Genomic DNA, 22,672 nt, shown 5'->3' on the forward strand with positions numbered 1-22,672 from the left:
GGAGCTGGATTGGAAGAGAAGCAGCTGGCAGTGGAACCAGCTCTCCATTATAGGATGCACGTGTTGCAAATGGCAACTTAACCCACCACAACAATGCCAGCCACTCAACTTTTTAAAATTTATCAAGACACTCTGAAGCCAAGTTGCACAGTGAACTTTGTTCAGTGGATATGAGAAAGTGTGTATTTTGTTTATATGATACACAATTCTCTTCATACATGTTAACTCTAGCTTGTGCTTGTATGTTTCAAATCTTTGTCTTTTCTGAATTTTGATTTTCTTGATAGATTCATCATATTATGGAAGAGATAAAATACAAATTGCTCACTTTGATAGTTCATTTTATAGTTCTGTTGCGCCTATTTGCCTTGATTTTTTTTTGCTGCCAGAGTAATGAATTAGAGTTCAGTGAGACAAAAGTAGAGATAGTAAGGGAACGGGCCAGGTAAGAGAGAACCTGGTCCCTTATTGTCCTGCCTGGGGGCTTTTGTCCCTAACGGATGAGGTGCGTTGACTGGTGATGTGGCCATGATGTTCACGACTGGCATTTTTGATCCACACCTTGGAGTTGCATACCTTCGGGGTCTCTGTGCATGTGGCTATAAACTAGACTTTTCTGATTTCATTGAGCACCTGTTTTAACAGGTTAGTTTTTTTTTTTGTTTGTTTTTTGTTTTTTAAGATTGATTTTATTGGGGCCAGCACTGTGGCATAGCAGATAAAGCTGCCACTTTCAGTGCTGACATCCCATATGGGTGCCCATTTGAGTTCCGGCTGCTCTACTTCGATCCAGCTCTCTGCTATAGCCTGGCAAAGCAGTAGAAGGTGGCCCAAGTTCTTGGGCCCCTGCACCCACATGGGAGACCTGGAAGAAGCTCCTGGCTCCTGGCTTCAGCCTGGCCCAGCCCCAGCTGTTGCAGCCATTTGGGGAGTGAACCAGCAGATGAAAGATTTTTTCTCTCTGTCTCTCCACTCTCTCTGTTACTCTGCATTTCAAATAAATAAACAAATCTTTAAACAAAAGAATGGCAGTTATATATAGGGAGAAGGAGAGATAGATAGAGATCTTCTATCTGCTGGTTCACTCCCCAAATGGCCACAATGGCCTGGGCTGGGTCAGGCTATAGCCAAGGACTTGGGCCGTCCTCCACACTTTTCCTAGGTGCATTAGTAGGGAGCTGGATTGGCAGTGGGGCAGAGAAGACTCAAACTGGCACCCATATGGAATGTTGCCATTGCAGGCCACAATGTTGGCTCCTTATCAGGATACTTGAACCATAAGTGAAGTGGGTAAAAGTGAAGAATCAAGTGTCCAGTTGGTAATTTTTTTTTTAAAGATTTTATTTGAGAGGCAGAGTTACAGACAGAGAGGGAGACAGAGAGGTCTTTCATCCTCTGGTTCACTCCCAATATTGCTGCAATGGCCAGAGCTGGGCTGATCTGATGCCAGGAACCAGTAACTTCTGCTGGGTCTCTCTCCTGGGTACATGGGCCCAAGCCCTTAGGCCATCTTCCCTGCTTTTCCAGGTCACAAGCAGAGAGCTGGATTGGAAGAGGAGCAGCCAGGACTCAAACTGGAGCCCATATGGGATGTCAGCTCCACAGGCAGAGGCTTAGTCTCCTATGCCACAGCACCAGCCCCAGTTGGTGATAATTTGAAAGGCTAGTGAAGTCATATAATATCTGACACAGGAATTGCATTCTGTGTGGATGACTAATTTTGTAATAGTAACAGTAGTCAGTGTTAGTAAATGTGTATGTGTCACACATGGGCTGGGTACTTTTCAAAAGTATTATGTTTATCCAATTAAGTGTAAAGATCAGAAAACAGATTGAAGTGAATTCTTCAGGTTCTCATAGCTGGAGCGTGGAAGAGCTGAGTTTCAGATCTATGTTGTTTTTGCTCCCTGAGCCACCCTGCTCCACTTTGGGTGCAGTGGCCTGCACTTGTGCCTCGTGGCTCTTACTCTCTGTTACCCTGTCTCCACTTGGACCTTTTGTGTTTCAGCCCAGCACAAGGTCAGACTACTTGGCTGAACCTTCAGGTCCCTTTTTCAGACTGGCAGTCTTTGGATGTTCACCCAGCTGTGGGCTCCTGGGGAGATTGGAGTTCTAGGAGACAAGGAGGTGAGGGCCAGTGAGAACACGTCAGCTCAGGAGAGCTTGTCCTGGAGGTCCTGGATCCTGCCTTGGGATGAGTGACATTCCCCGTGAGGGGCGAGACAGAGCAGCAGGAGCAGGAATTCTCTCAGAGCTGGACTTGCTAAGCCAAAGCATATTCTGTTTGCCAGCATAAACACTGCACACCCCAAGGCTGTTCCCTGTAGTGGGAGAGATTTTAAAAAAAGTACTTATTCTAGAAAACATAACTATGCATCAGTGTAGAGAGAGTGATATAATGAGCCCCGACTCTCATCATCCAGTCTCAGCAGTGCTCAGCACTCTGCCAGTGTGGTTTCACCTTTTCCTTTTCACGTACTTCATTTTGGCTGAATAATTTAAAACATTTCAAAACCCCAGACAATATAGATGCTTTAGCATGCAGGACCAAGTGAACTTTTAAAAGATTTGTATATTTATTTGTTTATTTGAAAGGCAGCGTGACAGAGAGAAGGAAATCTTCCATCTGCTGGTTTACTCCACAAATGGCTGCAATGGCCAGGATTGGGTGAGGCAGAGTCCAGGAATCCAGAGCTCCATCTGTGTCTCCTGCAAGGGTAGAAGGGGTGCAACGCCTTACGTCATCATCCACTGCTTTCCTGGGTTCATTAGCAGGGAGCTGGATTAGAATCAGAGCAGCCAGGACTGAAACTAGTACTCCAATATGGAATGCTGACTTGAACCTGCTTTTCTTTTCGTCAGACCATCATACCATTACACACCTAACAAAAGTTATGGAAACTCATTATTATTATTTCATACTCAGTGTCTAGTCACATTTCCTTTATTATCTAAAAAATGTCTTTTAGGGTCTGGCACTGTGGCATAGTAGGCTAAGCTTCCACCTGTGGTGCCGGCCTCCCATATGGGTGCTAATTTGAGTCCTAGCTGTTCCTCTTCTGATCCAGCTCCCTGCTATGGCCTGTGAAAGCACTAGAAGACACTCCAAGTCCTTGGGCCCTTGCACCCATGTGGGAGACCTGGAAGAAGCTCCTGGCTCTTGATCAGCCCAGCTCCGGCTGTTGTGGCCATTTGGGGAGTGAACCAGAGGATGAAAGACCTTTCTCCCTTGTTTAGGTGTGGTATGATGGATCATCTGCCTTATTTAGGTTTGTTGTAATAGTTGGCTGTTTGTGATTGGCTGAAAGTTTTGGTTTGTTTACATATTAAAGAAGGTTGCAGTTGGTTATGTAGGGACTGTAGGTAGAGAGGCAGTCTCAGGCCAAATTTAAGTTAATTTAATGGTAGGTTTAGAGGTTTGATCACTTTCAGGTTCTTTTGTTTTCTGTATTTCTTGGCAGGACTGCTCTCCAGGTAGCATCGTATATTTCCATCAGGAAATCAGCAGCCAGAGACAGTCATTTCCTGGATAGGCTTCTGCTATTCCATTTCTACCATTCCTTCAATCAATGGCTGGGTTAATTACACAAAGAAAGAGAAACCCCTTCATCAGTGTTGGGTTACACTAAGTTTCAGCTACACTAGAAATGCAGCAGAAATGCCTGACCCTTTTTCCTTTCTTTACAGTCTCAAAAGGGATAATTTGATTCCCTATCAGGTTCCAGAAATTTTAGAAGTATTCTCTGTCTTGATTTGGGTGGCAGAGGCACAGCATGGAAAATATGAAAAATGCATCCAGTTGTGTTCCTAATACTTAAATACTCTGTATAAGTTATGTTGCAACAAAAAATTAACAAGTAGCCACAAATTTTACTTCTATTAGAAAATATAAATGGACATATCTAATATAAAAATAAACGCAAAAGTAAGTTTAGGGGCCAGCGTTGTGGCAGAGTGGGTAAAGCTGCTGCCGGCGATGCCAGCATCCCGTATGAGTGCCAATTTGAGACCCAGCTGCTCCACTTCTACTCCAGCTCCATGCTAACATGCCTGGGAAAACAGCAGAGGATGGCCCAAGTCCTTGGGCACCTGCACCTGTGTAGGAGACCTGGAAGAAGATCCTGGATCCTGGATTTGCACTGGTCCAGCTCCAGCCATTGAGGCCATTTGGGGAGTGAACCAGCAGATGGAAGATCTCTCTTGCTCTTGCTCTCACTCTGTCTCTGTTTCTGTAAACTTTGACTTTCAAATAAATAAATAAATAAATCTCTTTTTTTTAAAGGTAAATTTAATTGAGAAATATTGAAGTGCATGGAAAGGAACCTGCTTCCAAACCAGACAGAGAGAAGATGTGTTTTTAGAATAATTGTGGAACTTGTGTATGAGCTGAATATTAAAATAGTATTATAGGATTATTAATTTCTTAGACTTGATGCTCTTTCAGAAGATTTATGTGATACATTTGGTTACAACATGTCACAACATCCACAACTTACAAATTGTTCAACAACAGCAAAAGTACATGAATATAGGAGAGGCAGAACTTTACTGCTCTATTTGCTTAGAGTGGTTTTGGGTGTGCCTGAGAATTAGATTTAATTTAAAACAGATTAATGGTAGAAAAGCATACAAATTTCATATGACATTGAAACCTCATAAGGAGATGACAAAGTAGCAAGAGAAAGAAAAAAAGTCATGAAAAAGTACATGAATGATGTGGGGAAGCCAAAAGAAGATAAGAAATCATTTTAACAATGTTTGTGCAAAATCCTCTTGGCTATGACTCCTCATCAAAGAATGTCTTGGGGCCGGCATTGTGGCACAGTGGCTTAAACAGCAACACACAACACACAACACCAGCATCCCTTACTAGAGCTCTAGTTCAAGTCCTGGCCCCTCTGCTTCTGATTCAGCTCCCTGCCAGTGCACCTGGAAAACCAGCCGATGATGACCTCAGTACTTGGGCCCTTGCTACGCATGTGAGAGACCTGGATGGAGTTCTTGGCTCCTGGCTTTGACCTGGCCCACCCCTGGCCATTGTGGCCATTCAGGGAGTGAACCAGTGGATGGAAGATCTCTCTTTGTCTCCATCTCACTCCCTCTTCCCTAGCCCCTGTCACTCTGCCTTTCAAATAAATAAATAAATCTTTCAAAATGAATGATTCTTGGGGTTGCCATTTAGCCTAGCTGTTAAAATGCTCACATTCCATTTTCAGCTCTGGCTCCTGACTCCCCAGGTTCTTGCTAATGCAGACCCCAGGAGGCAGTGGTGATGATGGCTCAAGTAATTGGGTTCCTGCCACCTGTGTTGGAAACCTGGATTGAATTCCTAACTCCTGGTTTGACCTTGACATAGCCCCAGCATTATGAGTACTTAGGGGGCGAACCAGCAAATGAGAGATCTCTCTTTCTCTCTGCCTCTCAAATAAATAAATAAATAAAGCTTTTAAAATAAAGAAGAATGTTTCTTTTGTCCTGTTGTAGTGAGGCATCTTTCCTTTGGGAGTTTTATCTCCTCTTTTTAGGAAGAAAAGGGGAAATTACAATGCCTTTCTTGCATTTTGAAAGTGCTGTTAGTTCAGAAGAATCCCAATTCCAAAGTGGCATAATTTGCAGTGCGTAGTCTGCCAGCCTTTGTTGTGAGAATGTAAGTAGCTAGGAAAGCTACGGCCGAACAGCTGCTAGGACAGCTGCGGCCCGACGGCTTTGGACAGCTAGCTCCTCACTACCACATGTGGGCTGGTGATTGACAGCTGCAGGCAGGCCCTGGTTTGACAGCTCCTGCAGTGCAACTGTGGCAGTTGGCCCATATGACAGCTCGACTGGGCCCACGTGACAAGTCTCCTGTGCAGTATCCACACTTACTTTCCTTTCTCTGCACAACTCAAGCCTCCCTTTCTGTCTAGGCCTGCTTTCTATGCACCACCAAGGACCACCCCCTATCCTTGCCCTGGCCCCATCCCCACCTCCACCCCATGTAGTGGAAACCACAAGTTCCACCACGTGGGAACTTGGAACCAGTGCTGGCTGGAAATATCCAGCTTGGCCGTAGGATGGGTTTCCCCCTCCCCTCAGTGACCTTTAGGTCATTATAGTAAATTGCCACAGGGCACTCCCACTCCCATCATGCATTTCATCTGTGACCCTTCCCTTATTTCCTAAAAAGAGCATGGAAATGGGCAGTGTTCTAGTCCTGCCCCAGACCCTGCCTCTGCCCTGGACGTTGGCCCATGGCTCTGGAGATTATAAAAGGAAAGCCTAACTTTGTTTAGGGGACTTTTCACTGTTGGGTGTTATTTCCTTGGTAAGGAGTTTTTCTTTGGGACCTTTTTGTCTGTTTGTTCATGCACTGCTTGGTTCTTGAGTTTGCCCTTTTGTTTTGCTCTGAGTAAATCCTGCTCTCTTGTACAGCTTTATGCCTCCACCTTTGAATTCTTCCATGCATGCAGTAAGCCTAGCTGGGAGCCCCCCAGCCCAGATACCTTCATATGTATGCTGTATGATATATCATCCGTATATGAATTTATTTGTGAGTGTGAATGATTAAGCAGATATGGCAAAATTCTAATTATAGAAGCTAGATGTACATTTCTTGAACTAATTATTCATTTTTTTTTTTAATGTCAGACAAACTGCCATGAAAGGAATTGGAAACAACAGCCTGACTTACTCAGTGACTTAACTAAAGGCTTAAGGTTCCTTCTTGATTGGAACCTCATTCACTTACTTCATTGTACCCAAGACAACTTTTTATTGGAAATTCTCTTTTAACAACTGTTTACAATGGAAAACAGTAAAAAGCCTAGAATGCTTGCTTTTTTGGTTTCTTTTGTAAATATTCTCACTACTTGGAGTGGGCTGGTCACAGAAGCTCAGAGTAAAATCACTGAGAGGTATTCCTTACAAACAATTATTTTATTTTTTTCCCCTTTAACTGACAAATAAAAATAATATAACATGAAAATTACCTTATATCATATGTTAACATGTAGCAATTTCCTTCCAGATAATATTTTCTTTGTGCATGAATGCATTTCTATATGTGTTATGTACACACATATACACATATATAGTATAATACAAATGGAATCATACTGCTTGGTATATCTTTTAATTTTGAATTAGCATTTTGGCATTTTTCTATAGTATTTTAATTTTATATTACAGTATATCCTTTGGACATTCTATGAAATATTTAAGTAGTCTATAATTAACTGGATTTCAAGGTGCTTCTGGCCCTCTTTGGTATTAGCCATGTGATGATAAAACTCCTACATTTGAATCTTTGTGCATATGGGATGATTTTTTTAAATAATGTAGCATTAAATGTAAAGTTTTGGCTTAGAGAGACCTGGGCACTAAATGACGTGTGTGTGTGTGTGTGTGTGTGTATGTGGTAGCAGCACACTTTCTGCTCTCATCTGTACCTCTGCCCATCTGTTTTCTCAGATCTCTGCCTCTTTCCCAGAAGAGCCAAAAATGAACGAGTCCCTGGTGAGTTCTTATTTGTTTGCCTATTTACTTGTTGCTTTCTGTTATTTTCTAGTGGATTTTAAGAGGCTTCTAACAGTGCTTATAGTAAGGTAGATAAGGATAGAGAAATTAATCTAAAATCAGAGGAAATAAAGGAGACCTCAATTCTAAGTCTAGTTTGGAATATAGATATATATGTCACATAGCTTCCCACAGTTATGAACTTTGAACTGTAAAGTTGTTTCTGCTCTTCCTGACTGTGATGGCAATGATGGACACTGGCTGTATGGTTTGTATTACTAACAAGTCATGTATCTCCTCTGTGGTAAAGTTTACCCAGTTCTTGATGTTTGAGAATATTCTTGATGGATGGTGTCAGAATAGCGTCTTCAGCAGCACCCTTGTTTTCTCTTGTTATCTTAGGGAGCAGTGCTTCTCACACTTGACTTGCATATGAATTCAAATTCTGACACAGAAAGTCTGGGATGGGCTGCAAGAGTTTGCATTCTCAGAATCCCACCGAATGTCAGTGGGACTTATCCAAGGATCATCCTCTCAAACAAACTTGAGGTTTTATTATGAGTGTATTTTGAATTTTGTCAAATGCTTTTCTGCATCAGTTGACCTGATCATGTGATTTTACTTCTTTTGAATTGACCTTGCATCCTTAAAATAAGCCCTGCTAGGTCATGTTGTATAATTGATTTTATGTTTTTGTATTTGCTAGTATTTTGTTAAGGGTGTTTATATCATGTTTATGAGAGATACTGCTTTTTATCTCTCTCAGTACTGGCCTTGGTTTTAGTATATAGTAATTGGCTTCATAAAGTGAATTGGAATGTGTTTTTTAAAGATTTTATTTATTTGAAAGGTAGAGTTACAAACAGAGAGAGGAAAAGACAGAGAGAAAAGTGTTCCATCCTCTGATTCACTTCCCAAATGGCCACAGTGGCTGGAGCTGGGATGGTCTGAAGCCAGGTCTCCCACATGGGTGCAGGGGCCCGAGAACTTGGGCCATCTTCTACTGCTTCCCCAGGCCATAGCAGAGAGCTGGATCGGAAGAGGAGCAGCTGGGTCTTGAACCAGTGCCCATGTGGGATGTTGGTGCTTCAGGCCAGGGCGTTAACCCGCTGCACCATGGAACTGGCCCCTCAATGTCTTTAATAGTTGATTGCTACTCATACTTTCTACTTAATATTGAGAGAGTTGTGGATTGTATTTACTGAGGAATCGATCCCTTTCATCTATTTGTCAAATTTATGTGTGTAGAATTGTTCAAAGTCATGTTAGACTGCTTGGACTCCTATAATAAAGTCCCATAGACTGACTGGATTAAACAACCGAAATTTGTTTTCTCACAGTTCTGAAGGCCAGAAGTCAGAGATCAGAGGGTCCGCATGGTCAGGTTCTGGTGAGGGCTCTCTTCCTGGCTTGTGGCTGGCTGCCTTTCCTCCGAGTCGTCACCTCGCCTTTCCTTAGCCTGCTTGCCTGTGGAGAGAGATCTGTCGTCTTTTCTTCTTGTCATAAAAGGCCACCAGCCAAATTAGGACTGCGCTCGTATCACCTCATTTAATCTTCATTACCTCTTAAAACTCTAATCTCCAAATACACTAACACTGGGAATTAGAGCTTCAACATTTTAATTTTTGGAGGATATGATTCAGTCTATAGTAATAATATCCCCTTATTATCCTTTTAATATCTGCAAGGTGTGTAGTGGTATCTTCTGTCTCATTCCTCATATTAGTTTTTTATGTTTTCTCTTTTTTGGTGTATCAGTCTTAGACGTTTATGAAGTTCAATAAGTGATCTTTCCATACAATTTGTTTTTCCTTGTACTGATTTGCTCTGTTTTCATCCTTCCAATTTCATTGATTTCTGCCTTGTATCTGTAATATTTCCATTCTTTTTGCTTGCTCTGGGTTTATCTTAATCTTCGCTTTCTAGTTTCTTGAGGTGGAATCTTGATTTGAGAAGTAAGTCACTTTTTTCTTACCACTGCTTTGGTTGCATCTCATAAATTTTGATATTTTTCATTTTCATTCAATTCACTGTAATTTTTTATTTCCTCAAGACTTCCCTTATGATTCATTTATTCTTCCTTTGCTATTAGAGTTGTGGTGTTTGGTTTCCAAGTGCTTGGAGATTTTCCTGTTATCTTTCTTTTACTGATTTCTAGTTTGAATCCATCATGTTCATAGAATATTCTCTATGATTTCAGTTCTTTTAAATTTATTGAAATTTATCTCGTTACTGTAGCAAGTGTTTAGAGAGGGATGTTGAAATCTTTCTCATTTTTGTACCATCAATTGTTACTTCAAGTATTTTGCAGCTCTATTGTGTGGCGTCTCTGTATTTAGGATACTATTCTTGATGAATTGACCCTTTTATCATGTTTATGAAGTGAATATTTGTGTTCCTCAATTCATCTGTTGGTTTGAAGGGATGGCCTTTGGGATGAGGTCATGAGAGTGAAGCCTCCGAGCAGGGTTAGAGGCCCTTTAAGAACAGGAAGCAAGCAGAGCTCCCTCTGCTGTGAGAAAGAAGGTGGCTGTCCACAAACCAGGAAAAGTCCTCACCAGTCACTGAATCTGCTGGCACTTTGATCTTGGACTTCTAGCCTCCACGATGAGAAATAAATGTTTGTTGTTTAAATCTTCCAGTCTACATTATTTTGTTATAGCAGTCTGAGCTAAGACATTGTGTAATATCCCTGGTAATTCTGCTTCCTCTGAAGCTGATTTATAAGAATATAGTCATGCCTCCTCCCTCCCTCCCTCCTTCCTTTCCTTCCTAATGCAGAGTGGCAGAGACAAAGGGTGGGGGCTAGGGGGGAGAGATTTTCCATCTTCTGGTTCATTCCTGAGATGGGCTGCACATGGCCCAGGCTGGGCCAGGCCAAAACCACGAGCTAGGAGCTCCATGTGAATCTCCCACGTGGGAGCAGGGGATGTGCCTGGGCCATCGTGCAGTGCTTTCCCAGGCGCATTAGCAGGCAGCTGAGTCTGAAGCATTTGGGACTTGGATGCTGCTCTGATAGGGGATGCTGGCTTTCGATTAGTGTTTGCATTTTATGTATTTGTTAGTTTTCCAGGGCTGTCACAATGCACTGCCATGAATGGGGTAGCTTAAAGCTACAGAAATTTATTGTTTTGCAGTCCTAGAGGAAACAGTCCTAGAGGCTAGAAGTCTGAAATCAGGGTATCGGCAGGACCAGGTCTCTTTTCTACCTTCTAGTGGTTGCTGCAATCTCTGGTATTCCTTGGCTTACAGCTGCATAACTCCAGCTGCCTTCATGCTGAATAGCCATCTTCTCTCTCTGTATCTGTGATCACATGGTATCCACTCCCTGTGTGGCTTCCTGTTCCTCTTCTTAGAAGGACATCAGGGGCCGGCGCCGCGGCTCACTAGGCTAATTCTCCGCCTTGTGGCACTGGCACACCGGGTTCTAGTCCCTGTCGGGATGCCGGATTCTGTCCCGGTTGCCCCTCTTCCAGGCCAGCTCTCTGCTGTGGCCAGGGAGTGCAGTGGAGGATGGCCCAAGTGCTTGGGCCCTGCACCCCATGGGAGACCAGGATAAGTACCTGGCTCCGGCCATCGGATCAGCGTGGTGCGCCGGCCGCAGCGTGCTGGCCGCGGCGGCCATTGGAGGGTGAACCAACGGCAAAGGAAGACCTTTCTCTCTGTCTCTTTCTCTCACTGTCCACTCTGTCAAAAAAAAAAAAAAAAAAAAAAAAAAAAAAAAAAAAAAAAGAAGGACATCAGTTATACTGGATTAAGGACCTACTTGACTTCTCTGTGACCTCAACTTAACTTACATCTTTAATTTTTAAAAAAATATTTATTTATTTGCAAGGCAGAGTTACAGGGAGAGACAAGGAGAGCTAGAGAGAGAGAGAGAGATTTCATCTGGTGTTTCCCTTTCTATGTGTTCACCACAGCTGGGGCTAGGCCAGGCCAAAGCCAGGAGCCAGGAGCTCATCCAGGTCTCCTATGTGGGGTAGGGGCCCAAGCACTTGGGCCATCTTCTACTGCTTTCCCAGGCCATAGCAGAGAGCTCAATTAGAAGAGGAGCATCCAAGACTAGAACTAGTGCCCATATGGGATGCTGGCACTGCAGACGGAGGATTAATGTATTGTACCACAGTGCCGGCCCCTGTGTATTTATTTAGAGGTGAGCAGAAAAGCAGGATTTATTGAAAGACAAAGGGACAGTACAAACTCAGACTTGAGTGCAAGCAACCTCATGAGAGCTAATTGCTCCTACCCAGGCTGGGGTCATCCTTTTAGAGGATAAGAATTGGTGCTTGGGGAGAGTCTGCTTGAATGTTCAAAGGAGGCAGGGTTTTGGGTGGGGCTGCAGCACACGTGGTGGCCTCCAGGAAGGTGTCATGGTGTTGGCTACCTGATGGAAAGTGAGACTTAGCTGCCTGGTGAGGAGTGGGCGTGCTGAGCCTTCAGTCATGCCACACTGGCACAGAAGCAGATGGGATTTGGGTAGTGTGTGTGGCTTGGGTGTCGCAGTCCTTAGCTCCTAGCCACTCCCTAGCTACCTCCCTACCCAGATCTTCCCCCTCTCAGAGATTTTTACCCCTTATTTTTACTGGAGATGGAGGAAGGAATAACATGTTAACTTTAGTAAGATTATGTCTTTCTTCAAAATAACAACATGACATGTAGGGGTTTAGTGGGAACATATATATATATATATATATATATATATATATATATATAGCCTTATATTAGAAATAAGATCCTAAATATCTTGTTCTCATCCTGTAATCTTGATCCTTCATATTGAATAGGACTCTGTTTTTCATAGCAATCAGTGTCTTTCAAGGATGTGACTGTGGACTTCAGCAGGGAGGAGTGGCAGCGATTGGACCTTGCCCAGAAAAGCCTGTACAGAGACGTGACGCTGGAGAACTATTTCAACCTGGTCTCCGTGGGTGAGCACAGCTCTGTGGGGTGGGCACGTAACAGGCTGCACCTGCTGAGTGTATCTCAGTGGACTCTCTGAACTCTCTGGGTTTTCTGAGGTATGTGGGCCTTGTAATTATAGCAGGGCATGGAAGTGTCTCATAGTTCTGTCCTTATTTTGTTCCATGTTCTCAAGAATCCTTTTTTTTTTTTTTTTTTGGCGGGGCAGGGGGTAGTATTGTGAATACACGTTTCTTTCCAGAGAGCTTTTCTGGAAAGCAAAATGGCATGCCTGATGATATAGCTGCTGAACGAAGTCTTCTGTCATTTCTTGCTAACAGGGTGTCGTGTTCCCAGACCAGAAGTTGTCTTTAACTTGGAGCTGGGAGCAGAGCCGTGTGTGTTGGCTGGTGAAGTCTCAAGTCAGAGCTGCTCAGGTAGGTAGGGAGCCAGGAGCAGATCACACAACAGAACCCTGCTGGTGCCGGCAGAGGTGGCCACGTTGAAATGCCGTTCTGAGGACTCTGCTACGTTCTGAGCTCGTTCTGAGCTTTCAGAGATGCTTGGATACAATTGACACTGTCCTCTTACGTATACAAATGCTGTCCCCACTTCTGTACCATCCCAGTGCCTCCTTTGCCTGACATTTTAGAAAGTACTACAGTTATTAGTACCTTGAGTTATGTCCATAGCACACATCATCAAAGATCCCGATTTCTTGATTCTTTCTCATTTCCCTAAAACATTTTATGTCACTGAGGACTTAGATCCTTGTTCTTATGCATCCAAACACTGATGGATCTGCTGCCTTTAAAAATTATTGTGGATCATACTCGTGCCCACTGGTGTCTTTACATTTTCTCTCTTCCCTTTGTGCCTCAGAACTGACCTCTAGGGCTGGGCTTGTTTTATTTGAAACACAGAGTGATACAGAGATTGATCTCCCATCTGCCAGTTCACTCTCCAAGTGGCTGCCCGAAGCCAAAAACCTGAAACTCCGTCTGAGCCTCCCCCGTGGGTCGCAGGGCTCTCTTCTGCCTTCCTGGGCACATGAGCAGGAAGCTGGATTGGAAGCAGAGCAGCTGGGTCTTAAACTGGTGCACATATGAGATGCTGGCATCACAGGCAGCTGCTTAACCCGCAGTGCCACAGTGCTGGCCCCAAGCTGGGCTTATTTTATAATATCCCTGTGCCCCCCCTCCAACCATTGACTTTGAGGGTGCCGTGAATATTTTAATCCTACTTGGCTAGTACAACATAACAACTTCTTCTTTCTGACTAACTTATGTGTTTTGGTATTTTACAGGAAGTTTTTATACCCCATGTGCAGGAGATTGAGTTAGTGACAGTCTTAGGGTCAGTGTCATCGTCGATGTCTGTAAGCCTCCTGTTACTTATTTCTTGTAAGCCTATCCCTGTATGCATTCTGTCCTTCCCAGAGGCATGCTTGTTATTCATCCTTGAATTTTTGTCATATTTATAACATCTACATTGCATTTTTAGTTTATGGAAGTGATGTTGTACTCTATATCCTACTTAATTTTCTTTTTTTTAAAATTGATCCACATGCAATGTGTTTTTTGAGTTCATTACTTCCACCTGTCACATTGCGTTCTGTAATGTTGATATACTCATGTACCATGTTTTACTTGTCCATCCTCCCAGCTACCACAAACAGTACTTCAATGAATTTATTTTTTTATTATTTTAAAATAGCTTCTGTTTTTTGATTGACACATAATTATACATGGGGTATAATGTGTCATTTCAATACATGTATACATTGTGTAATATCAGATTAAACTAATTGGCATATCTGTTACCTCAAACATTTATTATTTCTTTGTGAGGAGAACATGAAAAATCCTCTCCTGGCTGTTTTGGAATATATAATACATTACCGTCAACCATAGTCACTCTGCTGTTCAATGGAGCACCAGACGCCCCTCCTCCTAGCTGACTGTAACATTATATCATTGATTACTCTCTCCTTACCTACCTCCCCACTCTGTGGTAACCACTGTTGCACTATAAACTTGTATGAGATTAACTTTATTTTGGAGTCCACAAATGGGTGAGATCATGTGGTGTCTGTATGTCTCTGGCTTATTTTACCTGGCATAGTGTCATCTAGGTTCATCTATGTTGTTGGCAAACAACAGGATTTCAGCCTTTTCTGTGGCTGAATAATGTCACATTATGTGTGTTTACTGCATTTTACTTATCCATTCATCCATTGATGGACGCTTAGGTTGATTCTGTATATTGCCTCTTGTGAACAGTGCTGCAATAAACATGGGAGTGCATATACCTTTTCAATAGACTATTTCATTCCCTTTGGATATATACCCAATAGTGGGATTATAGTATTATAGATGGCTGTATTTTTAATTTTTCAAAAAGAATGTTAGGGCCTGGCACTGTGGCATAGTGGGTAGAGCCACCACCTGCAGTGCCAGCATCCCATATGGGTGCTGGTTTGGGATCCAGCTGCTCCACTTCTGATCCAGCTCTCTGCTATGGCCTGGGAAAGCAGTAGAGGATGGCCTAAGTGCTTGGACCCCTGCACCTGTGTGGGAGACCACATAGAAGCCCCTGGCTCCTGGCTTTGGATTGGCCCAGTTCCAGCCATTGTGGCCATTTAGGGAATGAACCAGCAGATGGAAGACCTCTCTCTTTGCTTCTGCCTCTGCCTCTCAAATAAATAAATAAATCTTAAAAAAAAAAAAAGGAGGGCCAGTGCTGCAGCTCACTAGGCTAATCTTCCGCCTTGCGGCGCCGGCACACCGGGTTCTAGTCCTGGTCGGGGCGCCGGATTCTGTCCAGGTTGCCCCTCTTCCAGGCCAGCTCTCTGCTGTGGCCAGGGAGTGCAGTGGAGGATGGCCCAAGTCCTTGGGCCCTGCACCCCATGGGAGACCAAGATAAGTACCTGGCTCCTGCCATCAGATCAGTGCGGTGCGCCAGACACAGCGCGCCAGCCATGGTGGTCATTGGAGGGTGAACCAACGGCAAAGGAAGACCTTTCTCTCTGTCTCTCTCTTTCACTGTTCACTCTGCCTGTCAAAAAAAAAAAAAAAAAAAAAAAAAAAAGGAAAATAATGTTAAACAATTTTATGCCAACAATTTTGGAAACTTACAGAAATGCACATATTTTAAAAAAAAAACAAAAATTTAGAAAACTAATGTGAAGAAAAACATTTGAATAGTCTCATATGTGTTTAAGAAATTAAATTCATTTAAAAAATCTTCCCCAGAGAAAAACTAAAGGGCCAAATAATTTCACTGGTGAGTTGAAAATGAACTTTTCTTTATTCAAAGAAGAAATGATAGCACAATAATATATTCTTTCAGTAATAGAGAAGGATCAAATATTTTCCAATTCATTTTGAAAGACCAACATAATGTTTATATCAAAATCTAATGAGTGTAGGAAAACAAATACAGAACTATACTCATAATTAATATACATGAAAAAACACTTCACTAAATATGAAGCCTTAACTAAATAAAACTCAGGAAAAAAATAAAAATAAAATATGAATCATTAAATTTTCTTCTTTCTCTTTTCTGTATCTGCTTTACTGTTGAGATTATACTTTTGCATGATGAGAGTTACTTCTCATTGAAATTATTTTCTATTTACTTGAAAGGCAGAGTGAGAGAAATAAGGAGAGACAGAAAGAGAGAGAGAAGTTATCTTTCATCTGCTGATTCACTCCCTAAATGCCCATAACAGCAAGGGCTGGGTCAGATTGAAGCCAGGAGCCTGAAACTCCAACCAGGTCTCCCACATGGGTGGCAGAGGCCCAAGTACTTGAGCCCTCATCTGCTGCCTCCCAGGCACATTAGCAGGAATCTGGATCAGAAGTGGAGATGGAACTCTATCCCAAGTGCTTCAGATAGGGCCATCCCAAGTAATGGTTTAATCTGCTGTGCCACAGTGCCCACCCCCATTATTTCACTTTTAATGGAGGACTCCCTCAACATATCTTGTAGGGCTGGTTTGGTGGTGATGAATGCTTTCAGTTTTTGCTTGTATGGAAAATATTTCTTCTTTACTTCTGCAAGATAACTGTGCTGGGTATAGTAGTCTTTGGACTTTGAATGTTTTATCCCATTTTCTCCTGGTCTATAAAGTTTCAGCCAAGGAGTCTGCCATTAATGTAGTAAGGATTCCCTTACAAATGACTTGACATTTTTCTCAGACATTTTTTCTTGCTGTTTTTAAGATTCTTTGTCCTTTTTTTTTTTTTTTTTTTTTTTTTTTTTTTTGACAGGCAGAGTGGACAGTGAGAGAAAGAGACAGAGAGAAAGGTCTTCCTTTGCCGTTGGCTCACCTCCAATGGCCGCTGCATCCGGTGTTCTGCGGCCAGCGCACCGCGCTGATCCGAAGGCAGGAGCCAGGTGCTTCTCCTGGTCTCCCATGGGGTACAGGGCCCAAGGACTTGGGCCATCCTCCACTGCACTCCCTGGCCACAGCAGAGAGCTGGCCTGGAAGAGGGGCAACCGGGACAGAATCCGGTGCCCCGCCTGGGACTAGAACCCGGTGTGCCGGCGCCGCAGGTGGAGGATTAGCCTATTGAGCCACGGCGCCGACCTACTTTGTCCTTTTTTTTAAGTACGATTATGGAGATGATCTTTTCTGATCAAATCTATTAAGGTTCCTTTGGGCTTATTGGTCCTGCATATCTGTATCTTATCTGAAAAACAGAGAAGGAGAGGCAGAGAGAGAGAGGTCTTCCATCCGCTGGTTCACTCCCCAGTTGGCCACAACGGCCAGAGCTGTGCTGATCCAATGCCAGGAGCCAGGAGCTTCTTCTGGGTCTCCCAAGTGGGTGCAGGGGCCCAAGGACTTGGGCCATCTTCTGCTGCTTTCCCAGGCCATAGCAGAGAGCTGGGTGGGAAGTGGAGCAGCCAGGACTGGAACCGGCGCCCATATGAGATGCCGGCACTGCAGGTGGCAGCTTTACTTGCTATGCCACAGTGCTGGCCCCAGGACCCAACTACTTAAATTGTCACTGCTGCCTTCCAGGGTACATATGAGCAGGACTCTGGAATGGAAAGTGAATCTAGGATTTAAATCTAGGCATCCAGCATGGGATGTAGGTGTCCTAAGTGGTGGCCTTCCTCTCGCTTATTGTTTTGTTTTGTTTTTTTAATTTTTTTATTTTTTTGACAGGCAGAGTGGACAGTGAGAGAGAGAGACAGAGAGAAAGGTCTTCCTTTGCCGTTGGTTCACCCTCCAATGGCCGCCGCGGTCGGCGCGCTGCGGCCGGCGCACCGCGCTGATCCGATGGCAGGAGCCAGGAGCCAGGTGCTTTTCCTGGTCTCCCATGGGGTGCAGGGCCCAAGCACCTGGGCCATCCTCCACTGCACTCCCTGGCCACAGCAGAGGGCTGGCCTGGAAGAGGGGCAACCGGGACAGAATCCGGCGCCCCGACCGGGACTAGAACCCGGTGTGCCAGCGCCGCTAGGCGGAGGATTAGCCTAGTGAGCCGCGGCGCCGGCCACTTATTGTTTTAATTTTTGGTTTTCTATTGAAATGTGTTGAACACGTGATTCTATATTTTATTAGAACTGAATTAACTTTTAAAAATATATTTATTTTTTTGAAAGGCAAAGTTAGAGAGAGATCCTCTATCCCTGGGTGCACTCCCCAGATGGTTGCAACAGCTGGGGCTAGGCCAGGCCTGGCTGAAGTCAGGATCCTGGAACTCCAGCCAGGTCTTCTACATGGATGGAAGGGGCCCAAGTACTTGGGTTATGTTCTGCTGCCTTCCCAAGCACCTTAGCAGAGAGGTAGTCAAGTAGTTGGGACTTGAAATGGTGCGCAGCATTGCAGGCAGCATCTTAACTCCCTGAGCCACAATGCTGGCTCTGGGTCTGAATTCATTTTTAATGTTTGCATACATATTCCAAGCCTCACCCATTTTTGTTCCCCTTATGCCTCACATCTGGGCAAACTTCTGAGAAAGCTCATGTGTTCCCTTCCTTGGTGCTGGTGGGAAGTTCAAAGTACATAGGGCAGGGTCCGGCGCTGTGGCATAGTGGGTAAAGCTGCTGCCTGCAGTACCAGCATCCCATATGGGCGTTTGTTCCAGTCCTGGCTGCCTCACTTCTGATCCAGCTCTCTGCTTTAGCCTGGCAAAGCAGTAGATGGCCCAAGTCCTTGGGCCCCTGCACCTGCGTGGGAGACCTGGAAGAAGCTCCTGGCTCCTGGCTTCAGATTGGCACATCTCTGGCCATTGAGGCCAATTGGGGAGTGAACCAGCAGATGGAAGTCCTCTCTCTCTCTCTCTTTCCCTGCCTCTCCTTCTCTCTCTGTGTGAGTCTGACTTTCAAATAAATTAATAAATCTTAAAAAAAAAATAAAACAAAGTACATAGGGCAATGGGCAATGGGCAGCCCAGCCCTGTTCCGCAACGATCACCAAGGGCCCAGGCTGCTCTCTTTCCCTTGCTCTGAGGCCACGTTTGGAAGTAAGCTATTTTATACCCTCTTCAGCTGTGTATCCGATCATCACTCCCAACCGGTGAACCAAATCTGGGTTGAGGGTCATTCCTCCTCGCTGGGCAATGGACTGTGGATCCAGGAGCAGGGTGTCAGGGCAGTGGCCACCGAAAGGGCCTTCCTCCTCCAGTGCCTGCTGTGCGTCTGCACTTCACCCAGCCTCTACAGTACCAGCCCAAGTTTAAGTTGCAGTTGGGGACAGGCGTAAGTTGCTGTGGGTTGTATGGTTCAGCCCTGACCTCCCGTGTGTTTCAGACTGAATTGTGTGACTTATTTCCAGTGTGAGTTGTGACTGATGGTTGTGTGTCTCAGCCCACAGCACTCGTATCTGGAGACATCAGTCCTTACATGTTTAAGGGTTCATCAGGCAGCGCCTGTTTAAATGAAGACAAGTTACAGTGCAGCATGCTACAAGCAGTGGCTCACCTTTCAAAATGTTCTAGTCTGTCTCTTTGCCATTTCCTCCAACAGTTTGGTCTGCTCTCCCACCAACTCTTCTCTTTTAGAAAACACTGTTTAGCTGCCCTCTTCCCCTTCTTTCCCAGTGGTTTCTAAACCCATGTCTTTCTTTTCTCATGCCTGGTTTGTTCTCTCTTGGCATTTGTAAGGAACAGAAGGAATGTACCCACATTTTGTAGGTCACATTTTTCTCTGTTTAGTTTCTGTCACCGTGTTGAATCCACTTTAGCAGTTTCCTTGATGTTCCCCGTCTGACCCTGTATGTCGTGACTTCCCTGCCTATCCAGGGAATGTGCCGGCGCCGTGAGGTGGAGGATTAGCCTAGTGAGCCACGGTGCCGGCCTCACTTGCTCCTTGAATTGGACCCTATCACAGCATATGTTGTCTTTTCCTTTCTTTAATTCTCCACCTCACAGAAATTCAGAGAAAATTTCCTAAACTGTATGATAATTGAATCTTTTACCTCTGTACTTTGAAAGCATCTTTCTGTAGAGCCTACTTACTGAAATGATGATCTTGAATTAAATTTGTAAGCAGAGAATGTTGTATTGCTCTATTTCAGAAGTTTTAAAAATATTCCTCTAGGAACAACTCAAAGGGCTAGACACAGTAATCAGAAAGAGAAGATACTGCATGAAATATTTACAGTTTCAGCCTTTGGGCAGTACACATCCAAGCCAATTTAAATATAAACACGAATGGTTCAGGATATCTGTTTAAGTTAAAGGGAGAGCTACTCCAGAGTTATGGTGAGATTTTTTAAAAGGTTTATTTATTTATTTATTTGAAAGACAGAGTTACACAGAGAGAGAAGGAGAGGCAGAGAGAGAGAGAGGTCTTCCATCCGCTGGTTCACTCCCCAACTTGCCATAACGGCTGAAGCTGCACTGATTGGAAGCCAGGAGCCAGGAGCTTCTTCCAGGTCTCCCAGGTGGGTGCAGGGGTCCAAGCACTTGGGCCATCTTCTACTGCTTTCCCAGTTCATAACAGAGCTGGATGGGAAGTGAAGCAGCCGGGACTCGAACTGGTGCCCATGTGGGATGCTGGCACTTCAGGCGGCAGCTTTACCCACTACACCATAGCACTGGTCCCTGTGATGAGATTTAAGATCAGATTTTAGTACAGAGAACCCTGCATGATCCATGAAAAGCAGTGGATTTGAAGAAAGTGAGAAGACCCTACGTGTGTTTACACTCAGTGACAAAATAGACCTCAGTGTCCAGTGGAGGGATGGCTTGCGTGTGCACCTCTGATTTGCCTGAATTATGACTCTGTATTTTATTGAATGAGTACTGAATTAGTGGTGACAGGGGAATTATAACTAACTACACTTTTAACATGGGAGCAGATTTTTTTTGCATTGTACCTCCCCCCCCAAAGATTTATTAATTTATTTTGAAAGTCAGAGTCACATATCTGCTGGCTCACTCCCTGGGTAGCCACAATGGCCGGTGCTAGACCAGGCCAAAGCCTGAGCCAGGAGCTTCTTCCAGGTCTCCCACGTGGGCAGCAGGGGCCCAAGCACCTTAGCCATCCTCTGTTGCTTTTCCTAGGCCATTAGTAGGGAGCTGGATCGGAAGTGGAGCAGCCAGGAAAGGAACTGGCACCCACTATGCCAGAACACTGGCCCCTGCATTGCACTGCATACTTATTGGTAGTAATGTTAACTGCTATCAGACATAGCAGTGGGTTTCTTAGCAAAAGAAATTAAAAATTTATAAAAGATCAAAATCCATTTTTTGGAAACCAGTATTAGATCCTCAGGCTTAATGAAAGCCATTAATAAATATGACTGTGAAAGTGTGACGTGAAAGTTTTAGAGCATGTCTGGGGACATGACTAGGCCTTAGAGACACAAGAAAGTGGATATGAGGTCAGATTACAACTATGTTCAAGAATTCTACTAGGTAAGATGATATTTAATCAAATTGTTATGTGGTCACTGAGAATCTACTGTATCTTATGTGCTGTTTCAGAATTTGGAAGACTTGTAACATTCTGGACAAGAATGGCTTATTAGAGGAAAGCCAAGCGGCTGTTAATGGAGAGACCCCAAGCAGCAATAACTTGGAACATGTACTCGCTGACCCCACATGACAGCGCCAAGGTGGAGGTCTGCCAGGCAGCTCTGTTTCCCACAGGAAGGAGCTTCTGCACAGCCACTGCGCCACCATCCTAGGGCAGAGGCTGGCGAACATTTCCTATAAAGACCCCCACATAACTCCTCATTTCTTCTGTTGGAATCTCAAAGCAGCTGTAGATATACATCAATGAATGCATGTGGCCTATGTTCCAGTAAAATCTTTATGGACACTGAAATTTAAATGTCCTTTTTTTCTCTTTAAAAAATTTTTTTTTTAGTTTTTAACAGATTCAGTGTGATTTGTAGATACAATTCTAAGAACAAAATGATATTTCCTTCCTCCCCTCCCTTCCTCCCCTCTCTTGCATGAAACATTATTATTCCTTAATTTTTCTTAACCATTTAAAAATGTAAAATCCAGGGGCAGGCATTTGGTGCAGTGGTTGGTTTCTCTTGGGATTCCCGCATCCCATATTGGTGTGCCTTGTTCGAGTCCCACCGCCTGTGTTTCCAACCCAGCTTTTTGCTGATGTGCACCTGGGAGGCAGAAGGTGTTGGCTCCAGTAGTTGGGTTCTTGCCATTCACACGGGAGACTTGGATTGAGTTCTGGGTGCCTGGCTTCAGGCTGGCCCAGCCCTGGCTGTTGCTTTGGAGAGTGAATCAGCTGATAGAGATTTCTCTGTGTGCCTTTCAAATAAAATGAAAATAAATAAAAATTTAGGGCCAGCACCGCGGCTCACTAGGCTAATCCTCCGCCTTGCAGCGCCGGCACACCAGGTTCTAGTCCCTGTCGGGGTACCGGATTCTGTCCCGGTTGCCCCTCTTCCAGGCCAGCTCTCTGCTGTGGCCAGGGAGTGCAGTGGAGGATGGCCCAAGTGCTTGGGCCCTGCACCCCATGGGAGACCAGGATAAGTACCTGGCTCCTGCCATTGGATCAGCACGGTGTGCCGGCCGCAGCGTGCCGGCCGCGGCAGCCATTGGAGGTGAGCCAACGGCAAAGGAAGACCTTTCTCTCTCTTTCTCTCACTGTCCACTCTGCCTGTCCAAAAAAAAAAAAGTCAAGTCCCGTTTTAGCTTTTGAGTAGAGGCATGGATTTGGCTTAAAGGCAATAGTTTTCTGACTTCTGTCCTGAGATATTACTAGCTGCACAACCTGGATTATCCCATAGGAAGTAAAAAGGTTCGTGGGAGACACATCCATTGCCCCAAAACATTGGCCTTGGGGC

General features: G+C 44.3%; 1 protein-coding gene across 9 annotated transcripts in view; it reads left to right on the top strand.

Moving 5' to 3' along the window:
- ZNF484 (zinc finger protein 484) overlaps positions 1–22,672 on the top strand; it is a 31,863-nt gene that overhangs the window by 1,365 nt on the left and 7,826 nt on the right. For 3 of the 9 annotated variants that reach the window (XM_008256784.5, XM_017341989.4, XM_051858946.3), the window contains exons 2-4: positions 7,450–7,494; positions 12,296–12,422; positions 12,735–12,830. In XM_008256784.5, coding sequence (XP_008255006.3) covers positions 7,450–7,494; positions 12,296–12,422; positions 12,735–12,830 — 268 coding nt within the window. Of the gene's footprint in view, positions 1–7,449; positions 7,495–8,834; positions 8,865–12,278; positions 12,423–12,734; positions 12,831–22,672 lie in introns of all 9 variants that reach the window. The other 6 variants (XM_070050173.2, XM_070050182.2, XM_089336394.1 and 3 more) reach the window with 5 other exon arrangements.

The sequence above is a fragment of the Oryctolagus cuniculus genome, chromosome 1 (genome assembly GCF_051225735.1).
Source record: "Oryctolagus cuniculus isolate XC-2025 breed Fujian yellow rabbit chromosome 1, ASM5122573v1, whole genome shotgun sequence".
Taxonomy (NCBI): Eukaryota; Metazoa; Chordata; class Mammalia; order Lagomorpha; family Leporidae; genus Oryctolagus; species Oryctolagus cuniculus.